Here is a 20,641-nt window from a genome sequence, read left to right as displayed (position 1 = left end):
GTGGGGGGAGGGGCGCCCCTGCCGCGTGAGCTAGCAATTTGGGGGAGTTACAGCCGGGGGGGATGGGAGAACTAGGGTAGATGCGCGGGCGTTCTCGTTCGTTTGCTCGCTCCCGAGTGCGGCGGGCCGCGAGACTAAGAGGGCGCGAAAAGGAGAGAGAAAGAGGGAAAAAAGGGTTAGGGCGCGCGGGGCGGCGGCTAGTGCTGTGGTTCGGTGCGGCTGGAAGACGTAAGCCGGGCTGCCGCCCAGGGTCTGGAGCAGCGCGAGGGGTGGGAGGGATGGCAGCGCCAAAGCCGAGGCTCCGCTTTCCTCGCCTCGCTTTTCCCCCTCCCCTGCCCAGCTGGGGCCTCGAGCTGCGCAGAGGCGGAGGGTAAGTGTGCGCGCGGAGGGCCCGCACTGCCCACCCACCCTGCCCCCTCGAGCCCGGGCCACTCGGCCTCCCGGGCCGGCCTGGGGCGGGGCGTGGGGGGGCATCTCTGGGTTCCCTGCGCATCGAGCTCGGGGCCGGTTTTGGGGAGAGGCCGCGGGGTGTGCCCTCCGGCAATCGCCTCGCCTAGGTTGGAGAGGAAGCTGCCTGAGGCTTTGAAAAAGCTGCTGATCCGAGCTCGGAATGACCCAGAAAATGCGGGTGCCTCCCTAGTGGCGCCCCCCCGCACCCCCCCACCCCGGGCCGGGCGGACCGCGGGGCTTGTGGGCCGGTTATTCGCGGTGGCTGGAAGTCAGAGGTAGCCTCCTTCCCCTCCGCAGCACGGGCTCTAAATCTGGTATGAGGCCTGCCTGGGCCCATTCTCTGGAGAGCGTTTTAAATAAATACACGAAATACATACGAGCACAAAGGAAAAACAAGGACAGTGAAAACAAACGTCATCTTTTCACATCCAAGTTCACGGGCCCCCAGAAATCTATGTAGGCCCTCCCCCGCCCCCCCGTTCAGAATGCCCTGCCTTAAAGGATGAACCGAGCACTAGTACCTTAACTAAAGGCACAGAAAACCCTGGGAAATCTGGCCTCTTAAATTTTGGGTCTTTGTTTCTCACTGTTCCTAGTAGGGAATTTCAGTGTATTCGTGTTGTAGTGCTTAAGTCATTCTATTACATTTTAAAACATTTGCATTTCCTATGCAATTATACACCTTTGTTCTTGTTTCCTGAGGCACTGGGCCACCTTGGGAGAAAAGCTTTATTGAGGTTCCTACCTGAACTTAACAATTATTAATTTTAACAAATTTGTTTGGACTGCAGTTATCTTGCCGTAGCGCCCACATTCTGTCTTGAGTCTTACGTGTGCGTGGCAAATATTTTTCTTAACTAGTCATTTCAAATGTAATTGGGTAGCTTAGGATATTATAAAAACGTGCTAGCCAGATCTTATTTATTTTTCTAGTCACGGTAATGTGCTGGAGAACCTCATCGACTGTTTAGCTTTTTAAATATTAGTTCTTCACTATTGCAGAAAAGCACACAGTGATTAAACTTACAACTTAAAAAAAGGGCAACTGTTAGGAATTCACAGTTTAAATTAATTTCTCTTTTTCTTAAAACAGTTGAACAGACAAAACATTTCCAAGAGCTTTCAGTGGGAAGCATTGCTTGGAACTCTGGGCAAAAGCATCTTGTGTGTGCATCTAAATTGATTAGAGTTTCAGTTTTGTATTTGTCTTGTAAACAAGGTTTTAAACTTAGTGTGATAAATATGAAATTTCCAGTGCATAGTACTGCTTTTTTTCCCATTTTTCTCCCTACCTGTTCTCACTTCTAGACATCTAACTAGTTGTCTCCATGACCTCCAGACATAAATACATGTATAGACGTCTATCCCTTACATAGGTGGTCTAGTAAAGAGAGCCTTGGACCCAGAATTGGAAGACTTGGATTTTGGACTTAGTGTGATTATGAGCTCTTGGTTCTTGGCAAGTCACTTAAGGTCTCTGTCCCCATTTCCTCATTGTAAAATGAGAATATTTGGATTCCTTAATTCACAGGACAGTTGTGAGGAAAGCATTTTGCAAACTTTAAGGCACTATAACCTCCTGGGTCCCTTTCAATTACTACAATCTGTGATTCTACCATAAAAATAAATGCAATTTAAAAAAAAGAAACAATAAAGCTAATGCTGCAGTTTCACCAACAGTAGAACATCTTCTGTAGTAAATCCTGCCTTGAAGTTAGGTGACCTTAGTTTGAATCTCTGCTATGACACTGGTCAGCTGTATTACCATAGGCAAATCCTTTAGCTTCTCTCAGTCTGTTTCCTAATTTGTAAGGTGAGAGAAGCAAAATACATTTCAAGATCTTAAAGAATCAAATCCTTTTTAAGTCTAAAGGTACTATGTAAATATAGATGTTGTTATTCCACTAATGGTGAAGGATTTTTGCAGATTTCATTTTGTTGTTGGTTTTGTGTGTGTGATTTATTTGGAAATGCATGGCAAATACCAACTACATTCTGTCCTTGTTACCTCCATTTACCTCCATCTTTTACCTAGTTGGTAAAAAAATGTGACAAAGGAAATGATGGCATACAAAGAATTTTGTGAAGCACCAAAATATCTTTAGGCTATGGTGGAAAGAATATTTAGCATTTGCTATAGATGAAAATTATGCCGGACATTATGGGGAGACTGTGAGGCTTAAGATTGTCTCTGTCCTTGAGTACAGGCTCTTTTTAGCAAGATAAAATTTAAATGTGGAATTAAAAGAAGGTAACCTGATTACTTGCTGAATGTTTGGTACAGATTTTTAAGGTACACCTTTTTCAGGGCATTAGCCTTTTAGGCATGTTTCTTCAAGTGAAATGGACACAGTAGATGCTTGGTAAAAGTTGATATCAATGCCAGGGACTCCCTTGTAACCTTGAGCAACTCACTTCCCTTTTCTAGGCCTTAGTTTTTTCATTTGTTTGATCTTGTGGTTGTACTAATTGGATTCAAAGGTCCCTTTCAGCTAAAAAATTCTTTGGCATTTTTTTTAATGATGAGTTATTCCTCAGAATATTGTAAATAGGTGAGAGGTAGCTGGGTATAGTAGGAAAACACATGAGAGACCTGAGTTTGAATTCTGCCTCTAACATACTCTTGACCCCATTTTATAGATTGGAAAGAGAAGCCATTGATTTGCCTATGTGATTTAGCTACAGAAAGAGTCCACTTGCTTCATTTCACAGATGAGAAGACTGAGACCCAGAGAAATGAAATGATTTGACCAGGATCTTTTAATAAAAATAAATGCTAAACATAATTTGGTAGATTTTTAAAAGGGATAGGCACAACTCTGTGGGAAGAAATTAGACTTTGATTATTAATTTCAAGGTATATATTCTTCTACCCTTAATTCCTTTCCTCCTTTCCCCATTCCTATAACCAAAGAGATAAAATAGGAGGTTCTGTTCCTCTTCTTGCCAATAATCAGCTCTCTGACCTGTGGGCAAATCACTTCAGTTCTCTGACATCTCAGTTCCTCTGGTACAGAAGGACTGAGGGGTTTAGACTAGATGATCAGGAAGGTACTTTCCAATTCTGAAATGCTGTAATTTTATTCTTTATGGAATAATATACTTCCACTGTATTTTTTAAAGAGAATTCTATCTTTTAAATAATTCTATTTATTTAATAATTGTATCTTTTACTGCACTAGCTAAATCTGTAAAGCAGGGGAAAGGAAGTAACAAGAATATGGGAAAGACTAGCAGTATGAATAGGAACCATTTTTTTTCTCCTGTGTTTCTGTCTCATAGGATTATTTTCTTTCTTAGGTTTATTATTTGCATGTAGAGGCTTTTGCCTTTCTTCCTTATTTCTCCCTCATCTTTTAAGTTCAAGCATTTATTCCCAAAGCTGTGTATCATTGCTCACTCAAGGACTTCATTAATAATGTAGTGAACTTTGTTATGATCACTTCATTGCTTTGGACCTTGAATGAATTGATGATGACTGACAAATAGTTTTACAGGGTGGTGGGATTTTTCTGTGATAGAACATAAACAGATCAAAGTGTTTGGTTTGGGTGGGAACTGGAGATATGTGATTGGAAGAAAATAAGAAATAAAATTTGTAGGAAAAATATTTCTTAGGTATTAACTAAGTTGTGATAATTTGAAATCATTTACGATATTGCATCAATGGTACTAGGCTAAAGAAATTTATGCATGAGGATTTAGCTCTTGGATTAAGCAGCATCTAGTTGACCACTGACAACTATATCGTCATTGTCCAGCAGCTTTAGGTACTTGGTATATATCTGAGAATCTGAATTGAAGGAATCTGAAGAATAAGAAGCCAAAATAATTGCTTTAAAGTTTACATACTTAAATGAGAGTCTCACTTATCTATTCACTCATATTATAGAAATTCTAACAATGTGCTTCCTTTACTCATTCCCTATGTATAGCAGGATAGAAGTGCTACTTGATGGAGTCACATTGTGCATACTGTGATGCAGTCATACAGTAAGAGTGACTGCTGCTGAGAGAATATGCAAGAACTAAAAATGACTATCTAGGCTACTTTTTATATGTCGGAGAGACTTATTTATCTCAGGCTCTCCTGAGCTAGTCCAGGTATTAAAGCATAGTATGTTAATTGATGGTCATTGTAATCAACAAGCATTTATTTAGAATCTATTATGGGCCAGGCATTGTGCTAGGTGCTAGGAATACAAAGAAAAAATTAAAATCTCAGCTCTCAAAGAGCTTAAATTCTATTGGTGGGAAACATGTACATATATAAGTACATATAAAATAAATGCAAGGTCAATTTGGAGGGGTGGGTGAACCTTAGTAGCTGGGCTTAAAAAGTTAATCAAAACTTTAAATTATTTCCTTCACGTGCTTAAGAAGACAGGGATGTTTTTAGTTTTAGGTTTTTAGAAGTATTTCTGTCCAAATTATTAATACAGAATTGTCTTGGGGTAAAGCCGTAAGCTTCAGTTAATTTGGAAAATAAGCATCTTCTGTGGAACTGCTTAGCTTCTGATGCTGAATAAATAAGGTATTATGGTAGTACCTACTGTATCTTCACTTATTCTCAACATCACTGAAGTAGATAAGAAGTTAATATTAACTTTTTTTTTCTTTTGTAAGCAAAGGTAATGCATAGGCAAGTTGTGCCTTTAATGTTTAATAGTATTTTTTATGTAACAGCACTGCAAAAGGTTACATAGTACAACTAAAATGATGTGCTTTTAAATTTTTGAACAAGAATTTGGTTCTGTAAAGCAAACTCGGAAACATCCAACTCTCCTTTAAGTCTAGTATGACTAAAACATTTCATGGCTTAGAGGATTTTCCTGGTTTCCTTTGTGTATCCAGAGCTTTTTCTGTTTCTTTATTCCTTTTGTTGGCAACCTTGCATCCAGCGTAGAGCAAAGATGATTACTTAAATGGGCTGCTGCATTGCCTATATTAGTACACATTTACAACTGTTTATCAGTTTAAAAAAACCACACCAACTATTCATATTTGTTTCCCTTAATTTTCTTTTTGGTTAAGGGTAGGTGACTATCTTTCATTTGAAACACCTGACTACTACTACCACCTAGGTTTTTTTCAACCCATTGCCTCTGCTACTATTGCAAAAAAAGGGGGGGGAGTGGGAGGAGTCAAGAAATTTTATAGACCAGTTAATGTAAGAAAGCAATTAATTAATTAATTAATTTCCTTTTCTTTGTCCCAAGTTAGATTTTACTGCTTGCTTTACTTACCTCAGCTCTCATTTTTAGAATGGATATTGTTTATTACACTATAATCTTAAAATTACATAATAATATGGTAATTCATAATAAAGTATGTTATTTTCATTTAAATTATTAGATAACATTTCTCTTTTGATTTGAAGATCAAATCCTGTCTTTTTGAATACCACGTGATAATATCTGAGTAGATAGAATTAAACTCCTTTTGTCTTAAAATGATGATGGGGGGGGGCAGTGAGGCAGTTGGGGTTAAGTGACTTGCCCAGGATCACACAGCTAGTGTCAAGTGTTTGAGGCTGGATTTGAACTCAGGGCCTCCTGAATCCAAGGCCAGTGCTCTATTTACTGCATCACCTACCTTCCCCCTGATGATTTTTTTTTAAGAAATGTGTTTATCAGGTTTAAATAGAATCTTTTTTGTTAGTGTCTTCTAGGCTGCTGGTGCTAAAGGGACTATTTGGTGTTCACTCTCTTGGCACTCTGGGCTTCAGACTTCTTACTGTGGGTCTTCAGGTGTTGCTGGGTAGAAGTGCTGCTTAATGCAGGCACATAATGAAGAGTAAGAAAGAGTGTGATCCCTGAATACAAGGAAAATGCATAAGAACTAAAAGTGTGTATAAAACTTAAGCCCCTAAGGCTCACATAACTTATTCTAGGCGCTAATGGGAATCCTCATGAACTCTGCTGGAGCTGATAGTCTTCTTAGGGCACCATCATTGTATGAGCTACCACTTTTTGCCTAAAAGAAACCAATTTGTGAAACTTCAAAGCCAACAAAACACTTTGAAAAATGTATTCCATGTTATTAAGAATATTTTAGGGGCAGCTAGATGGCGCAGTGGATAGAGCACCGGCCCTGGAGTCAGGAGTACCTGAGTTCAAATGCGGCCTCAGACACTTAACACTTACTAGCTGTGTGACCCTGGGCAAGTCACTTAACCCCAATTGCCTCACTAAAAAACAAACAAAAACAAAAAACAAAAGAATATTTTATATAATAGCATTCAGATACAGTTACAGCAGGACAAAACAGCATCAACTTGTATGGACATCTTTGCTTTGAAACAAGCAAAACATCACTGATAATATTTATAAATATTCTATATTCCTATTCTACTTCGTAGACATATTTGACATATTGACATAGACATATTTGAATGGGATTTTGATAAAATTCCAGGATCCACTCCAATCTGTGTTAATATGAGATTATATATACCACAGATATTGTTATAGCAAACCTTATTTATTTATTTATTAGTGAGGCAATTGGGGTTAAGTGACTTGCCTAGGGTCACACAGCTAGTAAGTGTCAAGTGTCTGAGGTACTCCTGACTCCAGGGCGGGTGCTCTATCCACTGTGCCACCTAGCTGTCCCACAAACCTTATTTATAAAAAATTGTCTCAGTATCATGTTTATAACACACCATAGATATGTCTTACTATATGCAATAATGTTTCTGAAAAGTTGTGGAAATGAAATAATTGTAAATACCCTAGAAGATTTTTTCATTTAAAAGATCCCTGAAATAAATTCTTTTGTAAAACAGATAATTATTTTGAAATGTGAATTTTTCTTTTGGTAGAAAGATTTTTATATATTGGACTTAATAGTCCAGACTGTGCCTAAACAAAAATCCTGTCTAAAACAGTAAAGAGGAATCTGTTACCTCCTGAAACAGCCAGTTCCAATTTTGTGCAGCACTAATGGTTAGGAAGTTTTTACCCCATATTTCAAATAGATCTGCCTCTCTGCAAATTCCCTCCATTGTTCCTCATTCTTTATTTGGAGCCTTTTGGGGAGTAGAGCTGGGGAACTAGATTCAATTATGCCCATCCTCTTGGATATCTTATAAGAACTCCAGATTTTGGGGGGAAACACAAAATCCAGTCTTAGTTACCTTTCCCTAGCCTTTGTAATCTGTAAATTTGATGGGGCATGGCATTATACCTCTCATCTAAATTACTGATAAAATGACAGCCACTCACCAAAGACTCTAGATACTCCTCTAGAGACTTCTCTCAAAGTTAATCTAGACATAATAATGACTGTTCTTTGTGTCTAGTCATTTATTTAATCCAGTATTAACTCTTTATCTGCTTGAAAGTGAGGATTGTTCTATTTTTTTTTGGGGGGGGGGCCCTGGTACACAGTAGTTCCTTAAATGCTTATCAGTTGATTATCTAACTTATGTCTCTCAGGATCTTGTCCGTAAGGATAGCACAGAAGATTTTGTTAAATGCTTTGTGAAAGTCTAGGTATGTTATATTTACAACAGTCTTTTAATAAGTTTAATAACTTTTTTTGTTTTTTCAGGGCAGTGAGGGTTAAGTGACTTGCCCAGGGTCACACAGCAAGTAAGTGTCAAGTGTCTGAGTTCATATTTGAACTCAGGTCCTCCTGAATCCAGGGCTGGTGCTTTATCCACTGTGCCACCTAGCTGCCCCTCTGATAACTTTTTTTTTTTTAGTGAGGCAATTGGGGTTAAGTGACTTGCCCAGGGTCACACAGCTAGTAAGTGTTAAGTGTCTGAGGGCAGATTTGAACTCAAGTCCTCCTGACTCCAGGGCCGGTGCTCTATCCACTGCGTCACCTAGCTGCCCCCTGATAACTTATTTTTAAAAAGGACATGAGGTTAGGCTAGCATGACCTCTTTTTGATCAAGATATACTAGTTTTTTGTGATCATTGCTTTTATTTCTAAAAGTTCACAGATCATCCTTTTAATGATGCTATGGAATTGTGTCTGTGTCAGAGGAATCACATCTTTGAAATAAGTAACAAGCAAATGAAATTAGAGATTACATTTTAAAAGTTTTTAAGTTTATTTAACTTGGAGCTTATTTTCCCTGGAAATAAAAGGATAGTTACCAGGAACATCCCTAAAAGCCTATTTAAACCGTAATATAGTTGAACATAATAGTACTAATATCTCTGTGGAACCAAATCACTATTTGTAGTAGGGATTCTTAACCTGGGGTCCCGTGAACTTGTTTCTTAAAATATTTTGTTACCTGAATTTCAGTGTAATTGGTTTTCTTTATAATTCTATATATTTTATTTTATGCATTTAAAAATATTATTCTAAGAAGGACTCCATGGGCTTTACCAGACTGTCAGAGGGGTCCATGACACAAAGTTCAATTATTTCTATGAAAAAGTAAATTTTAAATTCTACTAGGTATATGTTCTGCTACCCTCAGCTCTTACTCCCCTTCTGTATTGGCTTGTCTTCAGGGAGTCCAGGGCTTGGGCGTATTGTTTTTGATGAAACCTTACATTTAGTCTTAGGGTGAAGACTCAGGTTGGGAAGAGGTAATAGTTGTGACTTTCAGGGAGTGAAGGGGAAGAGAATTTGGATGGGGTTTGGAAGCAGCTTCTTGTATGTGCTGGTTGTTTAAAAAGCTGAATGTTAATAAATAACAACCATATGTTTCTTTTTTTCCCCCCTTGAGGCAATGTGGTCAAGTGGATGCTGTTCATTTGTGTCCAACTTCGGATCCCTTTTTATTTGAGGGGGAGGGGGAAAATGGGACAGCACTACTGGAGTGGTTTGCCATTTCTTTCTCCAGTAGATTAAGGCAAACAGGTTAAATGACTTGCCCAGAGTCACACAACTGTAGTGTCTGAGGCCACATTTGAACTGAGGTCTTTCTGACTCCTGGCCCAGTGCTCTGTCCACTTGAGCTACCTAGCTTCACAGGACTGTAAATCCACAGGCTACTTCTGTCACTCACTGACTGGCTTTAAGGGTATCAAAATCTCTATGTGGCAGTTTCTTGATGTATCAAATAAGAATTATAATACCAGTCCTGCCTACCTTTACAGGTTTGTTCTAAGGATCCACTTCAGTTCAATAAACAAATGAGATGATAAATAGGAATTTACATTGAAGGTTAAGTTTTCCAAAGGTAAGATGCTACTGTTTTACATTTCTCTATTATACTTAAGATAACTTTCCTTGCTACTGGATGATCTCACTCCCAAAATCATGCTTGTTTTTGTCTTAAATCTTAATCTGATCATTCTTTTTATCTTTTTTCCCTGTCCCCTTCTGTGCCCCTCCCCCCCTTTCTTTCTCAGCAGCAATATCTATCAAGTAGGAACAGATTTGGGTAGAAAATAGCCCATAGTTGAGAGGCACTAAACTGTCTCTTAGTGATCTAATAATGATATAAAAGGTTTGATTATGATTGTGACCTGTGAGATTGAACAATTTGCCTCTCAGCCTTGCTGCTCAGAGTATACTTTTGGCAGATTAGATTATGTACTTCACAGTTCTTATCAATGCTTGAATCTAGTTTTGTAGATAATATTGAGCCTAAACAACATCAGGCCCTAGAGAAGTAAAAGTGTTGACACACACTAAAAAAGTTACCTGCAAACACTTACCATGTGAGGTAATTTCATTGAGGGCAGGGGCTTTTTCTCTTTGTACCCTCTCTGTCCAGGCCACAGTGCCTTATACATTGTAGGCATTCAGTAAATATTTATTGAATTGAATTGCTTATTCATAGTTGGTCATTGCTGTATCTAAGGATAAGAAAAATATTTTTGGAAACATAGGATGTTTGAACTCGGGCTCTAACCAATTAATTAGCTTTGTGACCTTGGACAAGGTGCTTAACTCTGTGGGCCTCCATTTCTTCATGAAAAGAAGTTGTGATTGGGTTAAATGTTCTCTAAAGCTCTTGTAGCTTTAACATTATTTTCTGTTATTTTATCAGTTTAGATTTGAACTGTCATTTGGGCACAGTGTTACATTAGATAGTGTTGATGGTATCCTAGTCACAAACCTGTAATACTTTGATAGAAGATCAAATGGATCAATAGTCATCACCAGTAGCATTGACTACTGAGATGGGTAATTCTTTTAGATTCTAAAATTAAAACAAACTTTTTAAGGAAATAAGATGGCAGGGTACAATTTTGTATCTTTCTAACTAATATCTCTTCAGTTCACCTTGATTTTTATTTTTCAAATATGGTTTCTAGTTCTATGTTGTTTTGGCCCAAATTCTAAGGACTTTTGGGCAGACTATCTTGATTTAGTCAAAAACCTTTGTACCAGCTCTCTCATGTAGGCTTAGTTTGGCTTCATATGTTGCCACCTACTTATATATTAGCCTTAAATACCTCAGCAGTTGTGCTATGGGGCTTGTCAGTTACCCAGAGAACAACTTTAGTGGAAAGAGACTAAATGAGTGATGGTTCTTTGCTTTTCTTCCTGGTCACTTGGGAATAGGAGAATGAAGATGCTACAGAACTCATAACTCTAGGCCTTATTTCCCCTTCCCTCCATTTGGATGATGTTTATTTTTCTCTTATTTTGTAAGTTAGGAGCTGATCAGATTAATTTGGTTGTTACCTGATTAAGTCAAGTCATCAGTCATTTATTAAGCACTAACTATGTGCTAGGCATATGCCAAGAACTGTGATACAAAGAAAACTGTCCCTGTTCTCAAGGGATTCACTTTCTGATAGGGGAGACAGCGTGCAAAGAACTATGTACAAACAGGATGCATATAGGATAAATTGGAGATAATCAACAGAGGGAAGGCATTAGCATTAAGGGTAATTTGGAACGGTATCCTGTAGAAGGTACTTTAAGGAAGGCAGGAGGTGGAGATTAGGAAGGAGAGTGTTCAATTGAGTTGCCCTAGGAGTGTGTAGCAATCTATAACTTTCAGAAACTAACTCAGAAGATCATGTATCTCCCCTTTTTTGGGGGGGTGGGGGGGTAATTTTTTGCAGGGCAATGGGGGTTAAGTGACTTGCCCAGGGTCACACAGCTAGTAAGTGTTTGAGGCCGGATTTGAACTCAGGTACTCCTGAATCCAGGGCCGGTGCTTTATCCACTGCGCCATCTAGCTGCCCCCTATATATCTCCCTTTTTAAAAAATAATTTTATTTTTCTATGTTTAATGTGATTGTCCATATGTAACCTATATCAGATTGATTTCCGTCTTGGGGAGGGGGGAGGAAGGGAGAAAAATTTGGAATTTGAAATCTTATAAAAACAAATGTTGAAATCTTTATATGTAACTGGAAAATAATAAATTACTTTTGATTTTATCCATTTTTAAAACTTTATTTCCAAATTCTCTTCCTTCTTCCCTCTCTACCTCCTCTCCCCCCTGTTAAAAGGCAAACAATTAAATATAAGTTATACATGTGTAGTCATGCAAAACATTTCCATATTAGGTTGTGAAAGAAAAGAGAAAAAAAAACCCTCAAGAAAAATAAAGTAAAAAAATTATGCCTTAGTCTATTCAGATACCATCATTTTTCTATGGAGACAGATCACATATTTTATAAGACTTTCAGAGTTGTCTTGGATCATTATGTTGCTGAGAATAGCCAAGTCTCTTTCAGGAGGTGAAAGGTGAATTCTTTCAACTTCCATTTTACCATCTGGTTCTAGAATATCAGGGCGGTTTTCCTTGATAATTACTTGAAAGATGATGTCTAGGTTCTTTTTTTGATCGTGGCTTTCAGGTAGCCCAATAATTTCAAAATTATTTCTCCTGGATCTATTTTGCAGGTCAGTTGTTTTTCCAGTGATATATTTCACATTATCTTCTATTTTTATGTTCTTTTGGTTTTGTCTTATTTTTTCCCGATTTCTCATAAAGTTATTATCTTCCATTTGCTCAATCCTAATTTTTAAGGAGTTATTTTCTTCAGAGAGCTTTTGTATTTCCTTTTCCATTTGGCCATTTCTGCTATTCAAGGCATTTTTTTCCTCATTATCTTTTTGTGCCTCATTTACCATTTGGCCTTGTCTGGTTTTTTTGTTTGTTTGTTTGCAGGGCAATGGGGGTTAAGTGACTTGCCCAGGGTCACACAGCTGGTAAATGTCAAGTGTCTGAGGCCGGATTTGAACTCAGGTCCTCCTGAATCCAGGGCCAGTGCTTTATCTACTGTGCCACATAGCTGCCCCCCTCATCTGTTTTTTGTTTTTGTTTTTGTGGGGCAATGGGGGTTAAGTGACTTGCCCAGGGTCACACAGCTACTAAGTGTCAAGTGTCTGAGGCCAGATTTGAACTCAGGTACTCCTGAATCCAGGGCCGGTGCTTTATCCACTGTGCCACCTAGCTGCCCCCCCCCCATCTTTTTTTTTTTTTTAAGTGAGGCAGTTGGGGTTAAGTGACTTGCCCAGGGTCACACAGCTAGTAAGTGTTAAGTGTCTGAGGCCGGATTTGAATTCAGGTACTCCTGACTCCAGGGCCGGTGCTCTATCCACTGTGCCACCTAGCTGCCCGCCCTCATCTGTTTTTAAGGTGTTATTTTCTTCAGTATTTTTTGTGTGTCCTTTACTATTGATTTTTTTCCATGGTATTCTTTTGCATCACTATCATTTTTCCCATTTTTTTTCCTCTACCTTTCTTATTTTATTTTCAAAGTCCTTTTTGGGAGCTTCTAAGGCCTGAAACCAATTCATGTTTTTCTTGGAAGCTTTGGATGTAGGAGCTTTGACTCTGTTATCTTCTTCTGAGGGTGTATTTTGAGCTTCCTTATCACCATAGTAACTTTCAGTGGTCAGAATTTTTTTTTCTGTTTGCTCAATTCCCCAGCCTATTTCTTGACTTTTAACTCTTTGTTAAACTGTGGCATTGCTTCCAGGGTGGGGGTACACTGTCCCAAGCTTCAGGGGGTTTGTGTAGCTGTTTTCAGAGATACTTCTAGGGATTTTAAAGTTTTCATTTCTTCCAAGGTGGTATGATTTTAGGAGAGGTATGTTTACTACTCTCCTGGCCTGTGCTTTGGTCTGCAAGCAACCACAGGCCTGCTTTTCTGCCCTGGAACTACGAGTGTCCAGCTCCACTGTGGCTGCAAGCTCTGGTGTGCTAGTGCTGCTCCCTGGTCTGGGACTGCCACCCAAGACTGCAACCTTGATCTGAGTATGGGCAAAACAACAGAGTCCCGCCTCAGTGTTAACAAAAAGATCCCTCTAATATCCTTCTGGCCAATTGCTCAACCACCAAACCTTCTGTAGGCTGAGTTCCAGAAGCAGTTGCTGCTGCTGCTGCTGCTGCTGATTCAGTGGCTCTCAAGGCCTGCTCCTGGTTTGCTGGGGCTGCGACTGAAGAACTTCTAAGTTGTCTTTGGCTGGAAAATTATTTCACCTTGGCCTTTTATGGGTTCTTCTGCTCCAGGAATTGTCTTATGGCATTATTTGAAGGAGGGGTTTTGGGGAGAGCTCAGGCAAGTCACTGCCTTTCCTCTACCTCCCCCCCATGTAACTCTTTTTTTTTGGGGGGGGGTGAGGCAGTTGGGGTTAAGTGACTTGCCCAGGGTCACACAGCTAGTAAGTGTTAAGTGTCTGAGGCCAGATTTGAACTCAGGTCCTCCTGACTCCAGGGCTGGTGCTCTATGCACTGCGCCACCTAGCTGCCCCCATGTAATTCTTAAATATAGATTATTACACAAAATTTTAAGAAATTAATGGAAAATTTTAAATTGCTTTTATTCCAGGGACTGAGACTTTAAAAAAAAAATTGTATTAAGGCATGTCTAAGCTCCCTGTACTATACATGTAGAATCTATGATTTGCCCTAGTTTTTAAGATTATAAAACCATTTGTAGCAAAATATTGGGAATGGCAGTGTTAAAGTAGGTCTTATATTAGTAGTTCTCGAACATTTTTCACTTATGGCATAGTATTCTTTGTCATGAAGAATCTGGAAGGCTGTGGGAGAGTGGGGCTTGTAATTACAAGTGTTAAATTCCATAGACTTGTGCATGTGCATTCCCCATTTCAGGTGTAAGTTCCATAGCTTCAAGGCACACCTAATGAAATTCTGGGGTGTACCCTTTTAGAACCGCTATGTTAAGTGATTGAATATAAAGCTCTCAGTCAAGGCTTAAAATGGAATCTAGCTTCTTCTTCAATTTTTCTTTTTAATTTTAAGTAATTAAGTAAAGTTGGATGGCAAATGAAACATTTTTAGCTTAAACATTTGGATATAAAACTATGACACACACACAAAAATTTTAGAAATTTAAAAAGGGGCCTCTAGGTGGCCCAGAGGACACTTATGAGCTGTGTGACCCTGGGCAAGTCACTTAACCCTCATTGCCCCGCCAAAAAAATATAAAATTAAATAAATAAAAAAAACCCTATAAGACAGGGGCAGCTAGGTGGCACAGTGGATAAAGCACTGGCCTTGGATTCAGGAGGACCTGAGTTCAAATCTGGCCTCAGACACTTGATACTTACTAGCTTTGTGACCCTGGGCAAGTCACTTAACCCTCATTGCCCGGCAAAAAGCAAAACAAAAAACTATATGACAGAACAATTCCAAAACATGTACCACAAATATAAATGAACAGATAGTATTCAACTCAGAGGGAGTGGCTTTAAAAGATGTTTAAATTCTCATTATTTAAATAGGAGCAGGTGGTATCTCCGTTTTGCAGATGAGGAAGTAGATGTATCAAAAGTTTGGTTTTGTTGGTCTTTTATGAAAGATACTTTATCTAGAAAAACCTTATGAAGATGAAAACACCAGGTTTCCTTGCTTCTCTATTCTGTTGATTTTTTTTTTTAAGGCAATGGGGGTTAAGTGACTTGCCCAGGGTCACACAGCTAGTAAGTGTCAAGTGTCTGAGGCCGGATTTGAACTCAGGTACTCCTGAATTCAGGGCCGGTGCTTTAACCACACTGTTGATTTATTTAAGGAACTATTTCTTGACAGGTCAGGAGAGTGTGAATTTCTCTTAGGGAGGCCTGCTGATTTGACTACAAAACTCACTACATTCACACTGAATAGGAGTCCCTCCTAGCTCCTGAATTCAGTGCCGGTAGGCCCATCAGTGTATGAATAAAAGGATCTTAATTTTTCCCTTTGAGAAATTGTGCTTTCCTTAAAACTAATCATGTCCATAATTTGGAGGTTTCTGAAAGCCATTCATTTATTAATCAGTTTTCAAATCTGAAAACAGATTTACTCCTAAGCAATCTAACAATGCTTATAGAGAATTCTAGTCCACCTGTATTTGTCCTTATTTTGAAGGAATTACAAGAAAAAGATGAAACCTATTGGTTTCATATCCCCCAGTAAAAACATACTTCCAACCATACATCATTCCTGGCACTCTTCCTCCCCTTTACTTGAAATGTTTTTGTATTATAAAAATCACCACTTCCCTTCCTTTCCTCGACTCCACAACTCAGTGATTTTACCTGAAGTTACTTTGTTGTTATTTTAATAATAATGATACTCATGATGATAGATAGCATTTATATAGCATTTTAAGGTTTGTAAGGTACTTCATAAATATTTTATTCTCACAACAACCCTGGGAGAAGGGTGCTATTATTATCCCCATTTTATGGTAAACTAAGGCAGGCAGTTTAAGTAACTTGCCTAGGAAAACTTTTTTAGTTTTATTTTAGTTCTGTTTAGTTAGTGAGAGATGCTTCTTTTGTCCTCATTCCTAGGAATTGTACTGGGTTTTTTGTTGCTGAGATGGGTAGTGGGAAATACCTTGTTTGGCTTGGGAGCTATGATGAGAACTATATTTGGAGGTCCTGGTTCAAGCTTGTGGTTGTATCTTAGCTTCTAGCTTTGTACCCTTTTCATAGTGAGCCCCAATAAATGTTTAATTGAATTAGACTGATTTCCATAAGCATTTTTGAGGCAGGGAGACTGATTAGGAGGCTTTTATAATCAGGGCTTGAATTAGGGTGGTGTTTATGAGACTAAGGGGTGCTAGTTGGCACAGTGGATTGAGTGCTGGTTCTGAAAATCAGGAAGACTTACCTTCCTGAGTTCAAATCTGGCTTCAGACACTTTGTTTGCTTCCGTTTCTCATCTGTAAAATGAGCTGCAGCAGGAAATGTCAGTCAGACCACTTAATTATCTTTGCCAAGAAAACCCCAAATGGGGTCATGAAGAGTTGGACGCAACTAAAGCAACTAACAACAAACTATGAGAGTAAAGAGAAAAAGACAAATTCAAGAGATGTTACAGATATATAATAACAAAACCGTGACAACTTGTCAAGGGGGTTCTTACATGGTATTTTCCTTGGCTGCTTTTTGGAAAGTAGTTCAACAAAATAAGTACATATTTTGGTATGGCACCAGTAAGATCAGGGTATACCGTTGTTGGACAGAATCATACTAATTTTAAGCTGAACAGTTTCAGAACAGCACAAGTGTATACTGTTCTTGCCTTAGAGATAGCATGAAGTATGAATCTCTTTATGTCAAGGATAGCCCTGGCCTTTTCTTATGGATAGTGACTGGTCAGTTTCATACTGTGGCTCTTTATAGACTCTCTTCCCCCCCCCCCCCCCCCCCCCCCCCCCCGCTTTCCACCACACTCAGCAATTTAGGAGAATAGCTATTTCTGTAACTGTGGATCTTATCCTTATCCAAATAGCAGTATCTGAACAGCAAAGGATGAGAAATAACTTGGGTAAATAAATTCCCAATGGATATGTACTCATGTGCAGAAGACTCTTGACTCCGTTTTCTGCTAGTGATTTGCTGTTCAACAGTGAGACTGATACCCCTGTTCTGTAGGATTTGTGAATTTGAATAACCTTTTAGATCAGTGGTACTTCTTGGGCTCAGGAGATTTCAGCTTGCAGTTGCTTTATTTTATCCTTACACCATTGTTTTGGTGCTAAATATTACAAACATAGTGATCCAGTTTTTAGCTTCAAAAGACCTGCATTTTATTTTATGTGTGTTTTTCTTATTTGTTTTATTGATAACCTTCTTTTTCTGCATCAGACTCATTTTTTCATACCTTCCATATCCAACTTCTCCCAACCAACCCAAAATCAAACCTTTGCTTATAATAAATAAAACTTATTTGACAAAATGACTGCATTTGAAAACATTTGCAGCATTTCACAATGGCAGTCCCCTCTGATCTAATGAGAAAAGGAAAATGTATTTCAGCATCTGTTCTCTGGTATTGGAGACTTGCATTTTAGATGATTGAAGTCTGCTTTTTTGTTGTTTGAATTATAAAATTGTGGAAAGTCAAGAAAATTTAATATGCTGAACAAAGTATGTCTTCTAAAAATATTTGGTTTTAGAATCTCTTTGATTGAAATGTACAGCCTAGAGAATGGAAGAATATTATTCACAATTTTGATTGAATTTTTTTGTGTGCTTCTTTGCAGGACATTGATTCAGGACATTAATTTAAAAAATGAATCTATCTAGTATAGCATTAAGAGTGGAAACTTGGCTTTCCTCTGCATGGCATATTAAAGTGCCCATGACATGGCTAGAAGCTTGTATTACTTGGATTCAAGAAGAAAATAATGATGTGAATTTGACTCAGGCTCAAATTAATAAACAAGTGTTTGAACAATGGCTTCTTACTGATTTAAGAGATTTGGAGTATCCTATTTTACCTGATAAGATTTTGGAAGTTCCAAAAGGAGAACTAAGTGGTTTTTATTCTTTGCAGATTAATTCATTGGTTGATGTTAGTCAGCCTATGTATTCCCAGTTACAAAAGTTGAGAGGACTGAATAGGTCAAATGATCAAGTAACAGCTGAAACACAAATATCCTTAAAGCCTTGGGAAGCAAATCCTACACGAATGCTAATGTTGCAGATAACTGATGGAGTTAGGCAGATACAGGGCATGGAATATCAACCCATTCCAGCTCTTCATCATACTGTTCCTCCAGGTACAAAAATTCTCATCCATGGAAATATTTCTTACCGTCTTGGTGTTCTTCTGCTGAAACCGGAAAATGTAAAGGTTCTAGGGGGTGAAGTGGATGCTCTTGTTGAAGAACATAGCCAAGAAAGAATACTTGCAAGACTAATTGGAGAGCCTGATTCTTTAACTTCAAGCAAACCAAATCATAGCCAGTGCATTCCTACACTTGATGGAATAGAACCTTCCGACGCAGAACTCCTAGCAAGCCTTGATGAAAATGATGCGTCAGTAGTGGTCAATAATGATATTACTTCAGAGAGTGGGTATTTTAGCAGAAGTTCTATTTCAAACACTATCAGCAATGTAACTACAAGCTCAGGACTTTCTATCATTTCACCAAGAACAGATGAAGACCTACCAAATCCATCTGTGAATTTCACTGAAGGGGATTTAGATGATTTTTCACTAGAGGATGTGTTGTTTTTAGAGGAAACTGTCCAAAAGGAACTTCAAGAGACAGAAGAAAGGAATTCATTGACATTGAACAGAGGCAGTGACAAAAATATAGAAAGACATTCACAGAAACCTAACGTTACAGAGGATTTTTCTCTGATTAATACAAAAGAAAAAAATGTTCAGAATGAAAAGATATTGTTTGAACAAATAGCCAGTAAAGACAAATCTTCTGGATCTCTCTCTGTTAGAGATCAAAATTCTAGGAGTATTTTGTCATTTGAACAGAATGCACAACTGCCCCAGGATTTCATAGTTAAACATAAGAGCTCAGGAGTATATGAGAAAATTAAACCCTCCATTAGCAATTTAAAAGACTATATACTAAATGATAAAACATTAAACACAGAACTGGTTAATGTACCAAAGCGAGTTTCAGAAATCAATCATGAAAGCAGTTATATACATCCTTGTTCTTTAATATCATTAGAGAACAACATGGATCTAATTTCTTTTGCTGTCGATTTGGATTCTCCACCTTTTACTTATATTTCTGTCCTATTAGCCAGAAATCTCAATGATGTAACAACTGTGAGAGTCAAAGCATTTATTGTAACCTTAACTGGAAATCTCTCATGTTGTGATGGCTTTTGGAGTGTAACTGCAAAGATTTCTGATGGTACTGCTTATCTAGATGTGACTTTTGCAGATGAAATACTAAGAAGTATGATCGGTTTTTCAGTATCAGAAATGAAACAGTTGAAAAAAGATACTAATCAGCATAAAAATTTCCAGGAAGGTTTACAGAAATGTCAGAGAGCTCTAATAGACTTGTGCTGTCTGATGACTGTTACATTTAATCCTTCCTTGTCTAAAGGCATAGTATCTGTTCTGCAAGATGTAAATATGGAAGACCTACAAAACTTAAAGAGACGCTTGAATAAGTAATGTCAATTTTGAATAAATCCATAAGTTTTGAATAAATAACCTACTAAAGCAATGATAGAAAATAATCAAAAGGACTCATAATTTTTTAGGATTTGATCTAAAGGACAAATGTTAACATTTTAAATGTTCTCTTTTATTTCATTTTTGGGAATGAAAGAAATAAAGATCTAAAACTAACTTGTAATTTAAAAAACCCCACCAAACCTCTGTTTTAATTTTAAGGAGAAAAAAGATACCGATTTGAAAGAATGTTAAAGTTTAGACAAGCTGGTTTTTGTTATCCATCACTTCTGAAGATCATTCCTAATTTGTCAGCTGAAATGATTTCTGAAGTATTGTATTAATGTCCATTGTTGGGTTGTATTAATAAAGAATTGATAATCCTAAGTAAAATGTTTAAATTTTAAATTATTTAACATTTTAAACAGAAATTATCTATCCTCAGAAAAAATGGATGTAATCCCAGGGGACCAAAGTGTTGGTTTTCAGATTAGAATTATTTCTTGATTTTTAGTTTGCTGGTACTTGTTTTTGTGATATGAAAGGTAAACTTTACAATGTTATGTATGAAAAAGAGTAAATTATTACTTATTTTGAAGGATATTCTATTTTCAAATGGTACTAAAAAGTTAATTTTCAAATTCAGCATGTTTGGATAAAAAGTTTTTCATCTTTGTTTATAGGTGGTGCTGATTATTTAAAGATTACAAAAGTACACATGAATTTACTGAGTTTTTTTTCATTTTTTCATTTTGCTTGATTACCTGTTTTTTTTCTTTTAATTTTTTTTGGTGGGGCAATGAGAATTAAGTGACTTGCCCAAGGTCACACAGCTAGTAAGTGTCAGGTGTGTGATGCCACATTTAAACTCAGGTCCTCCTGAATCCAGGGTTGGTGCTTTATCCACTGTGC

General features: G+C 37.9%; 1 protein-coding gene across 6 annotated transcripts; it reads left to right on the top strand.

The window, feature by feature from the left end:
• Positions 1 to 49: 49 nt before the first annotated feature.
• Positions 50 to 20,505, top strand: RMI1 (RecQ mediated genome instability 1). Of its 6 annotated transcripts, none has more exons than XM_043975151.1 (4): positions 50 to 370; positions 7,890 to 7,946; positions 9,516 to 9,598; positions 17,835 to 20,505. In XM_043975151.1, exon 4 carries the CDS (start codon positions 17,864 to 17,866, stop codon positions 19,727 to 19,729), a length of 1,866 nt encoding a protein of 621 aa, XP_043831086.1. In that variant the 5' UTR covers positions 50 to 370; positions 7,890 to 7,946; positions 9,516 to 9,598; positions 17,835 to 17,863; the 3' UTR covers positions 19,730 to 20,505. The 6 variants fall into 6 exon arrangements, with proteins under 6 accessions (XP_043831086.1, XP_043831089.1, XP_043831085.1 ...); XM_043975154.1 differs by lacking the exon at positions 7,890 to 7,946 and adding an exon at positions 8,005 to 8,045 and having other exon boundaries at positions 50 to 228; positions 17,835 to 20,504; XM_043975150.1 differs by lacking the exon at positions 7,890 to 7,946 and adding an exon at positions 8,005 to 8,045 and having other exon boundaries at positions 17,835 to 20,504.
• Positions 20,506 to 20,641: the final 136 nt, after the last annotated feature.

Source organism: Dromiciops gliroides, chromosome 1 (genome assembly GCF_019393635.1).
Source record: "Dromiciops gliroides isolate mDroGli1 chromosome 1, mDroGli1.pri, whole genome shotgun sequence".
NCBI lineage: Eukaryota > Metazoa > Chordata > Mammalia > Microbiotheria > Microbiotheriidae > Dromiciops > Dromiciops gliroides.
This window is presented reverse-complemented; position numbering and strand designations above follow the sequence as displayed.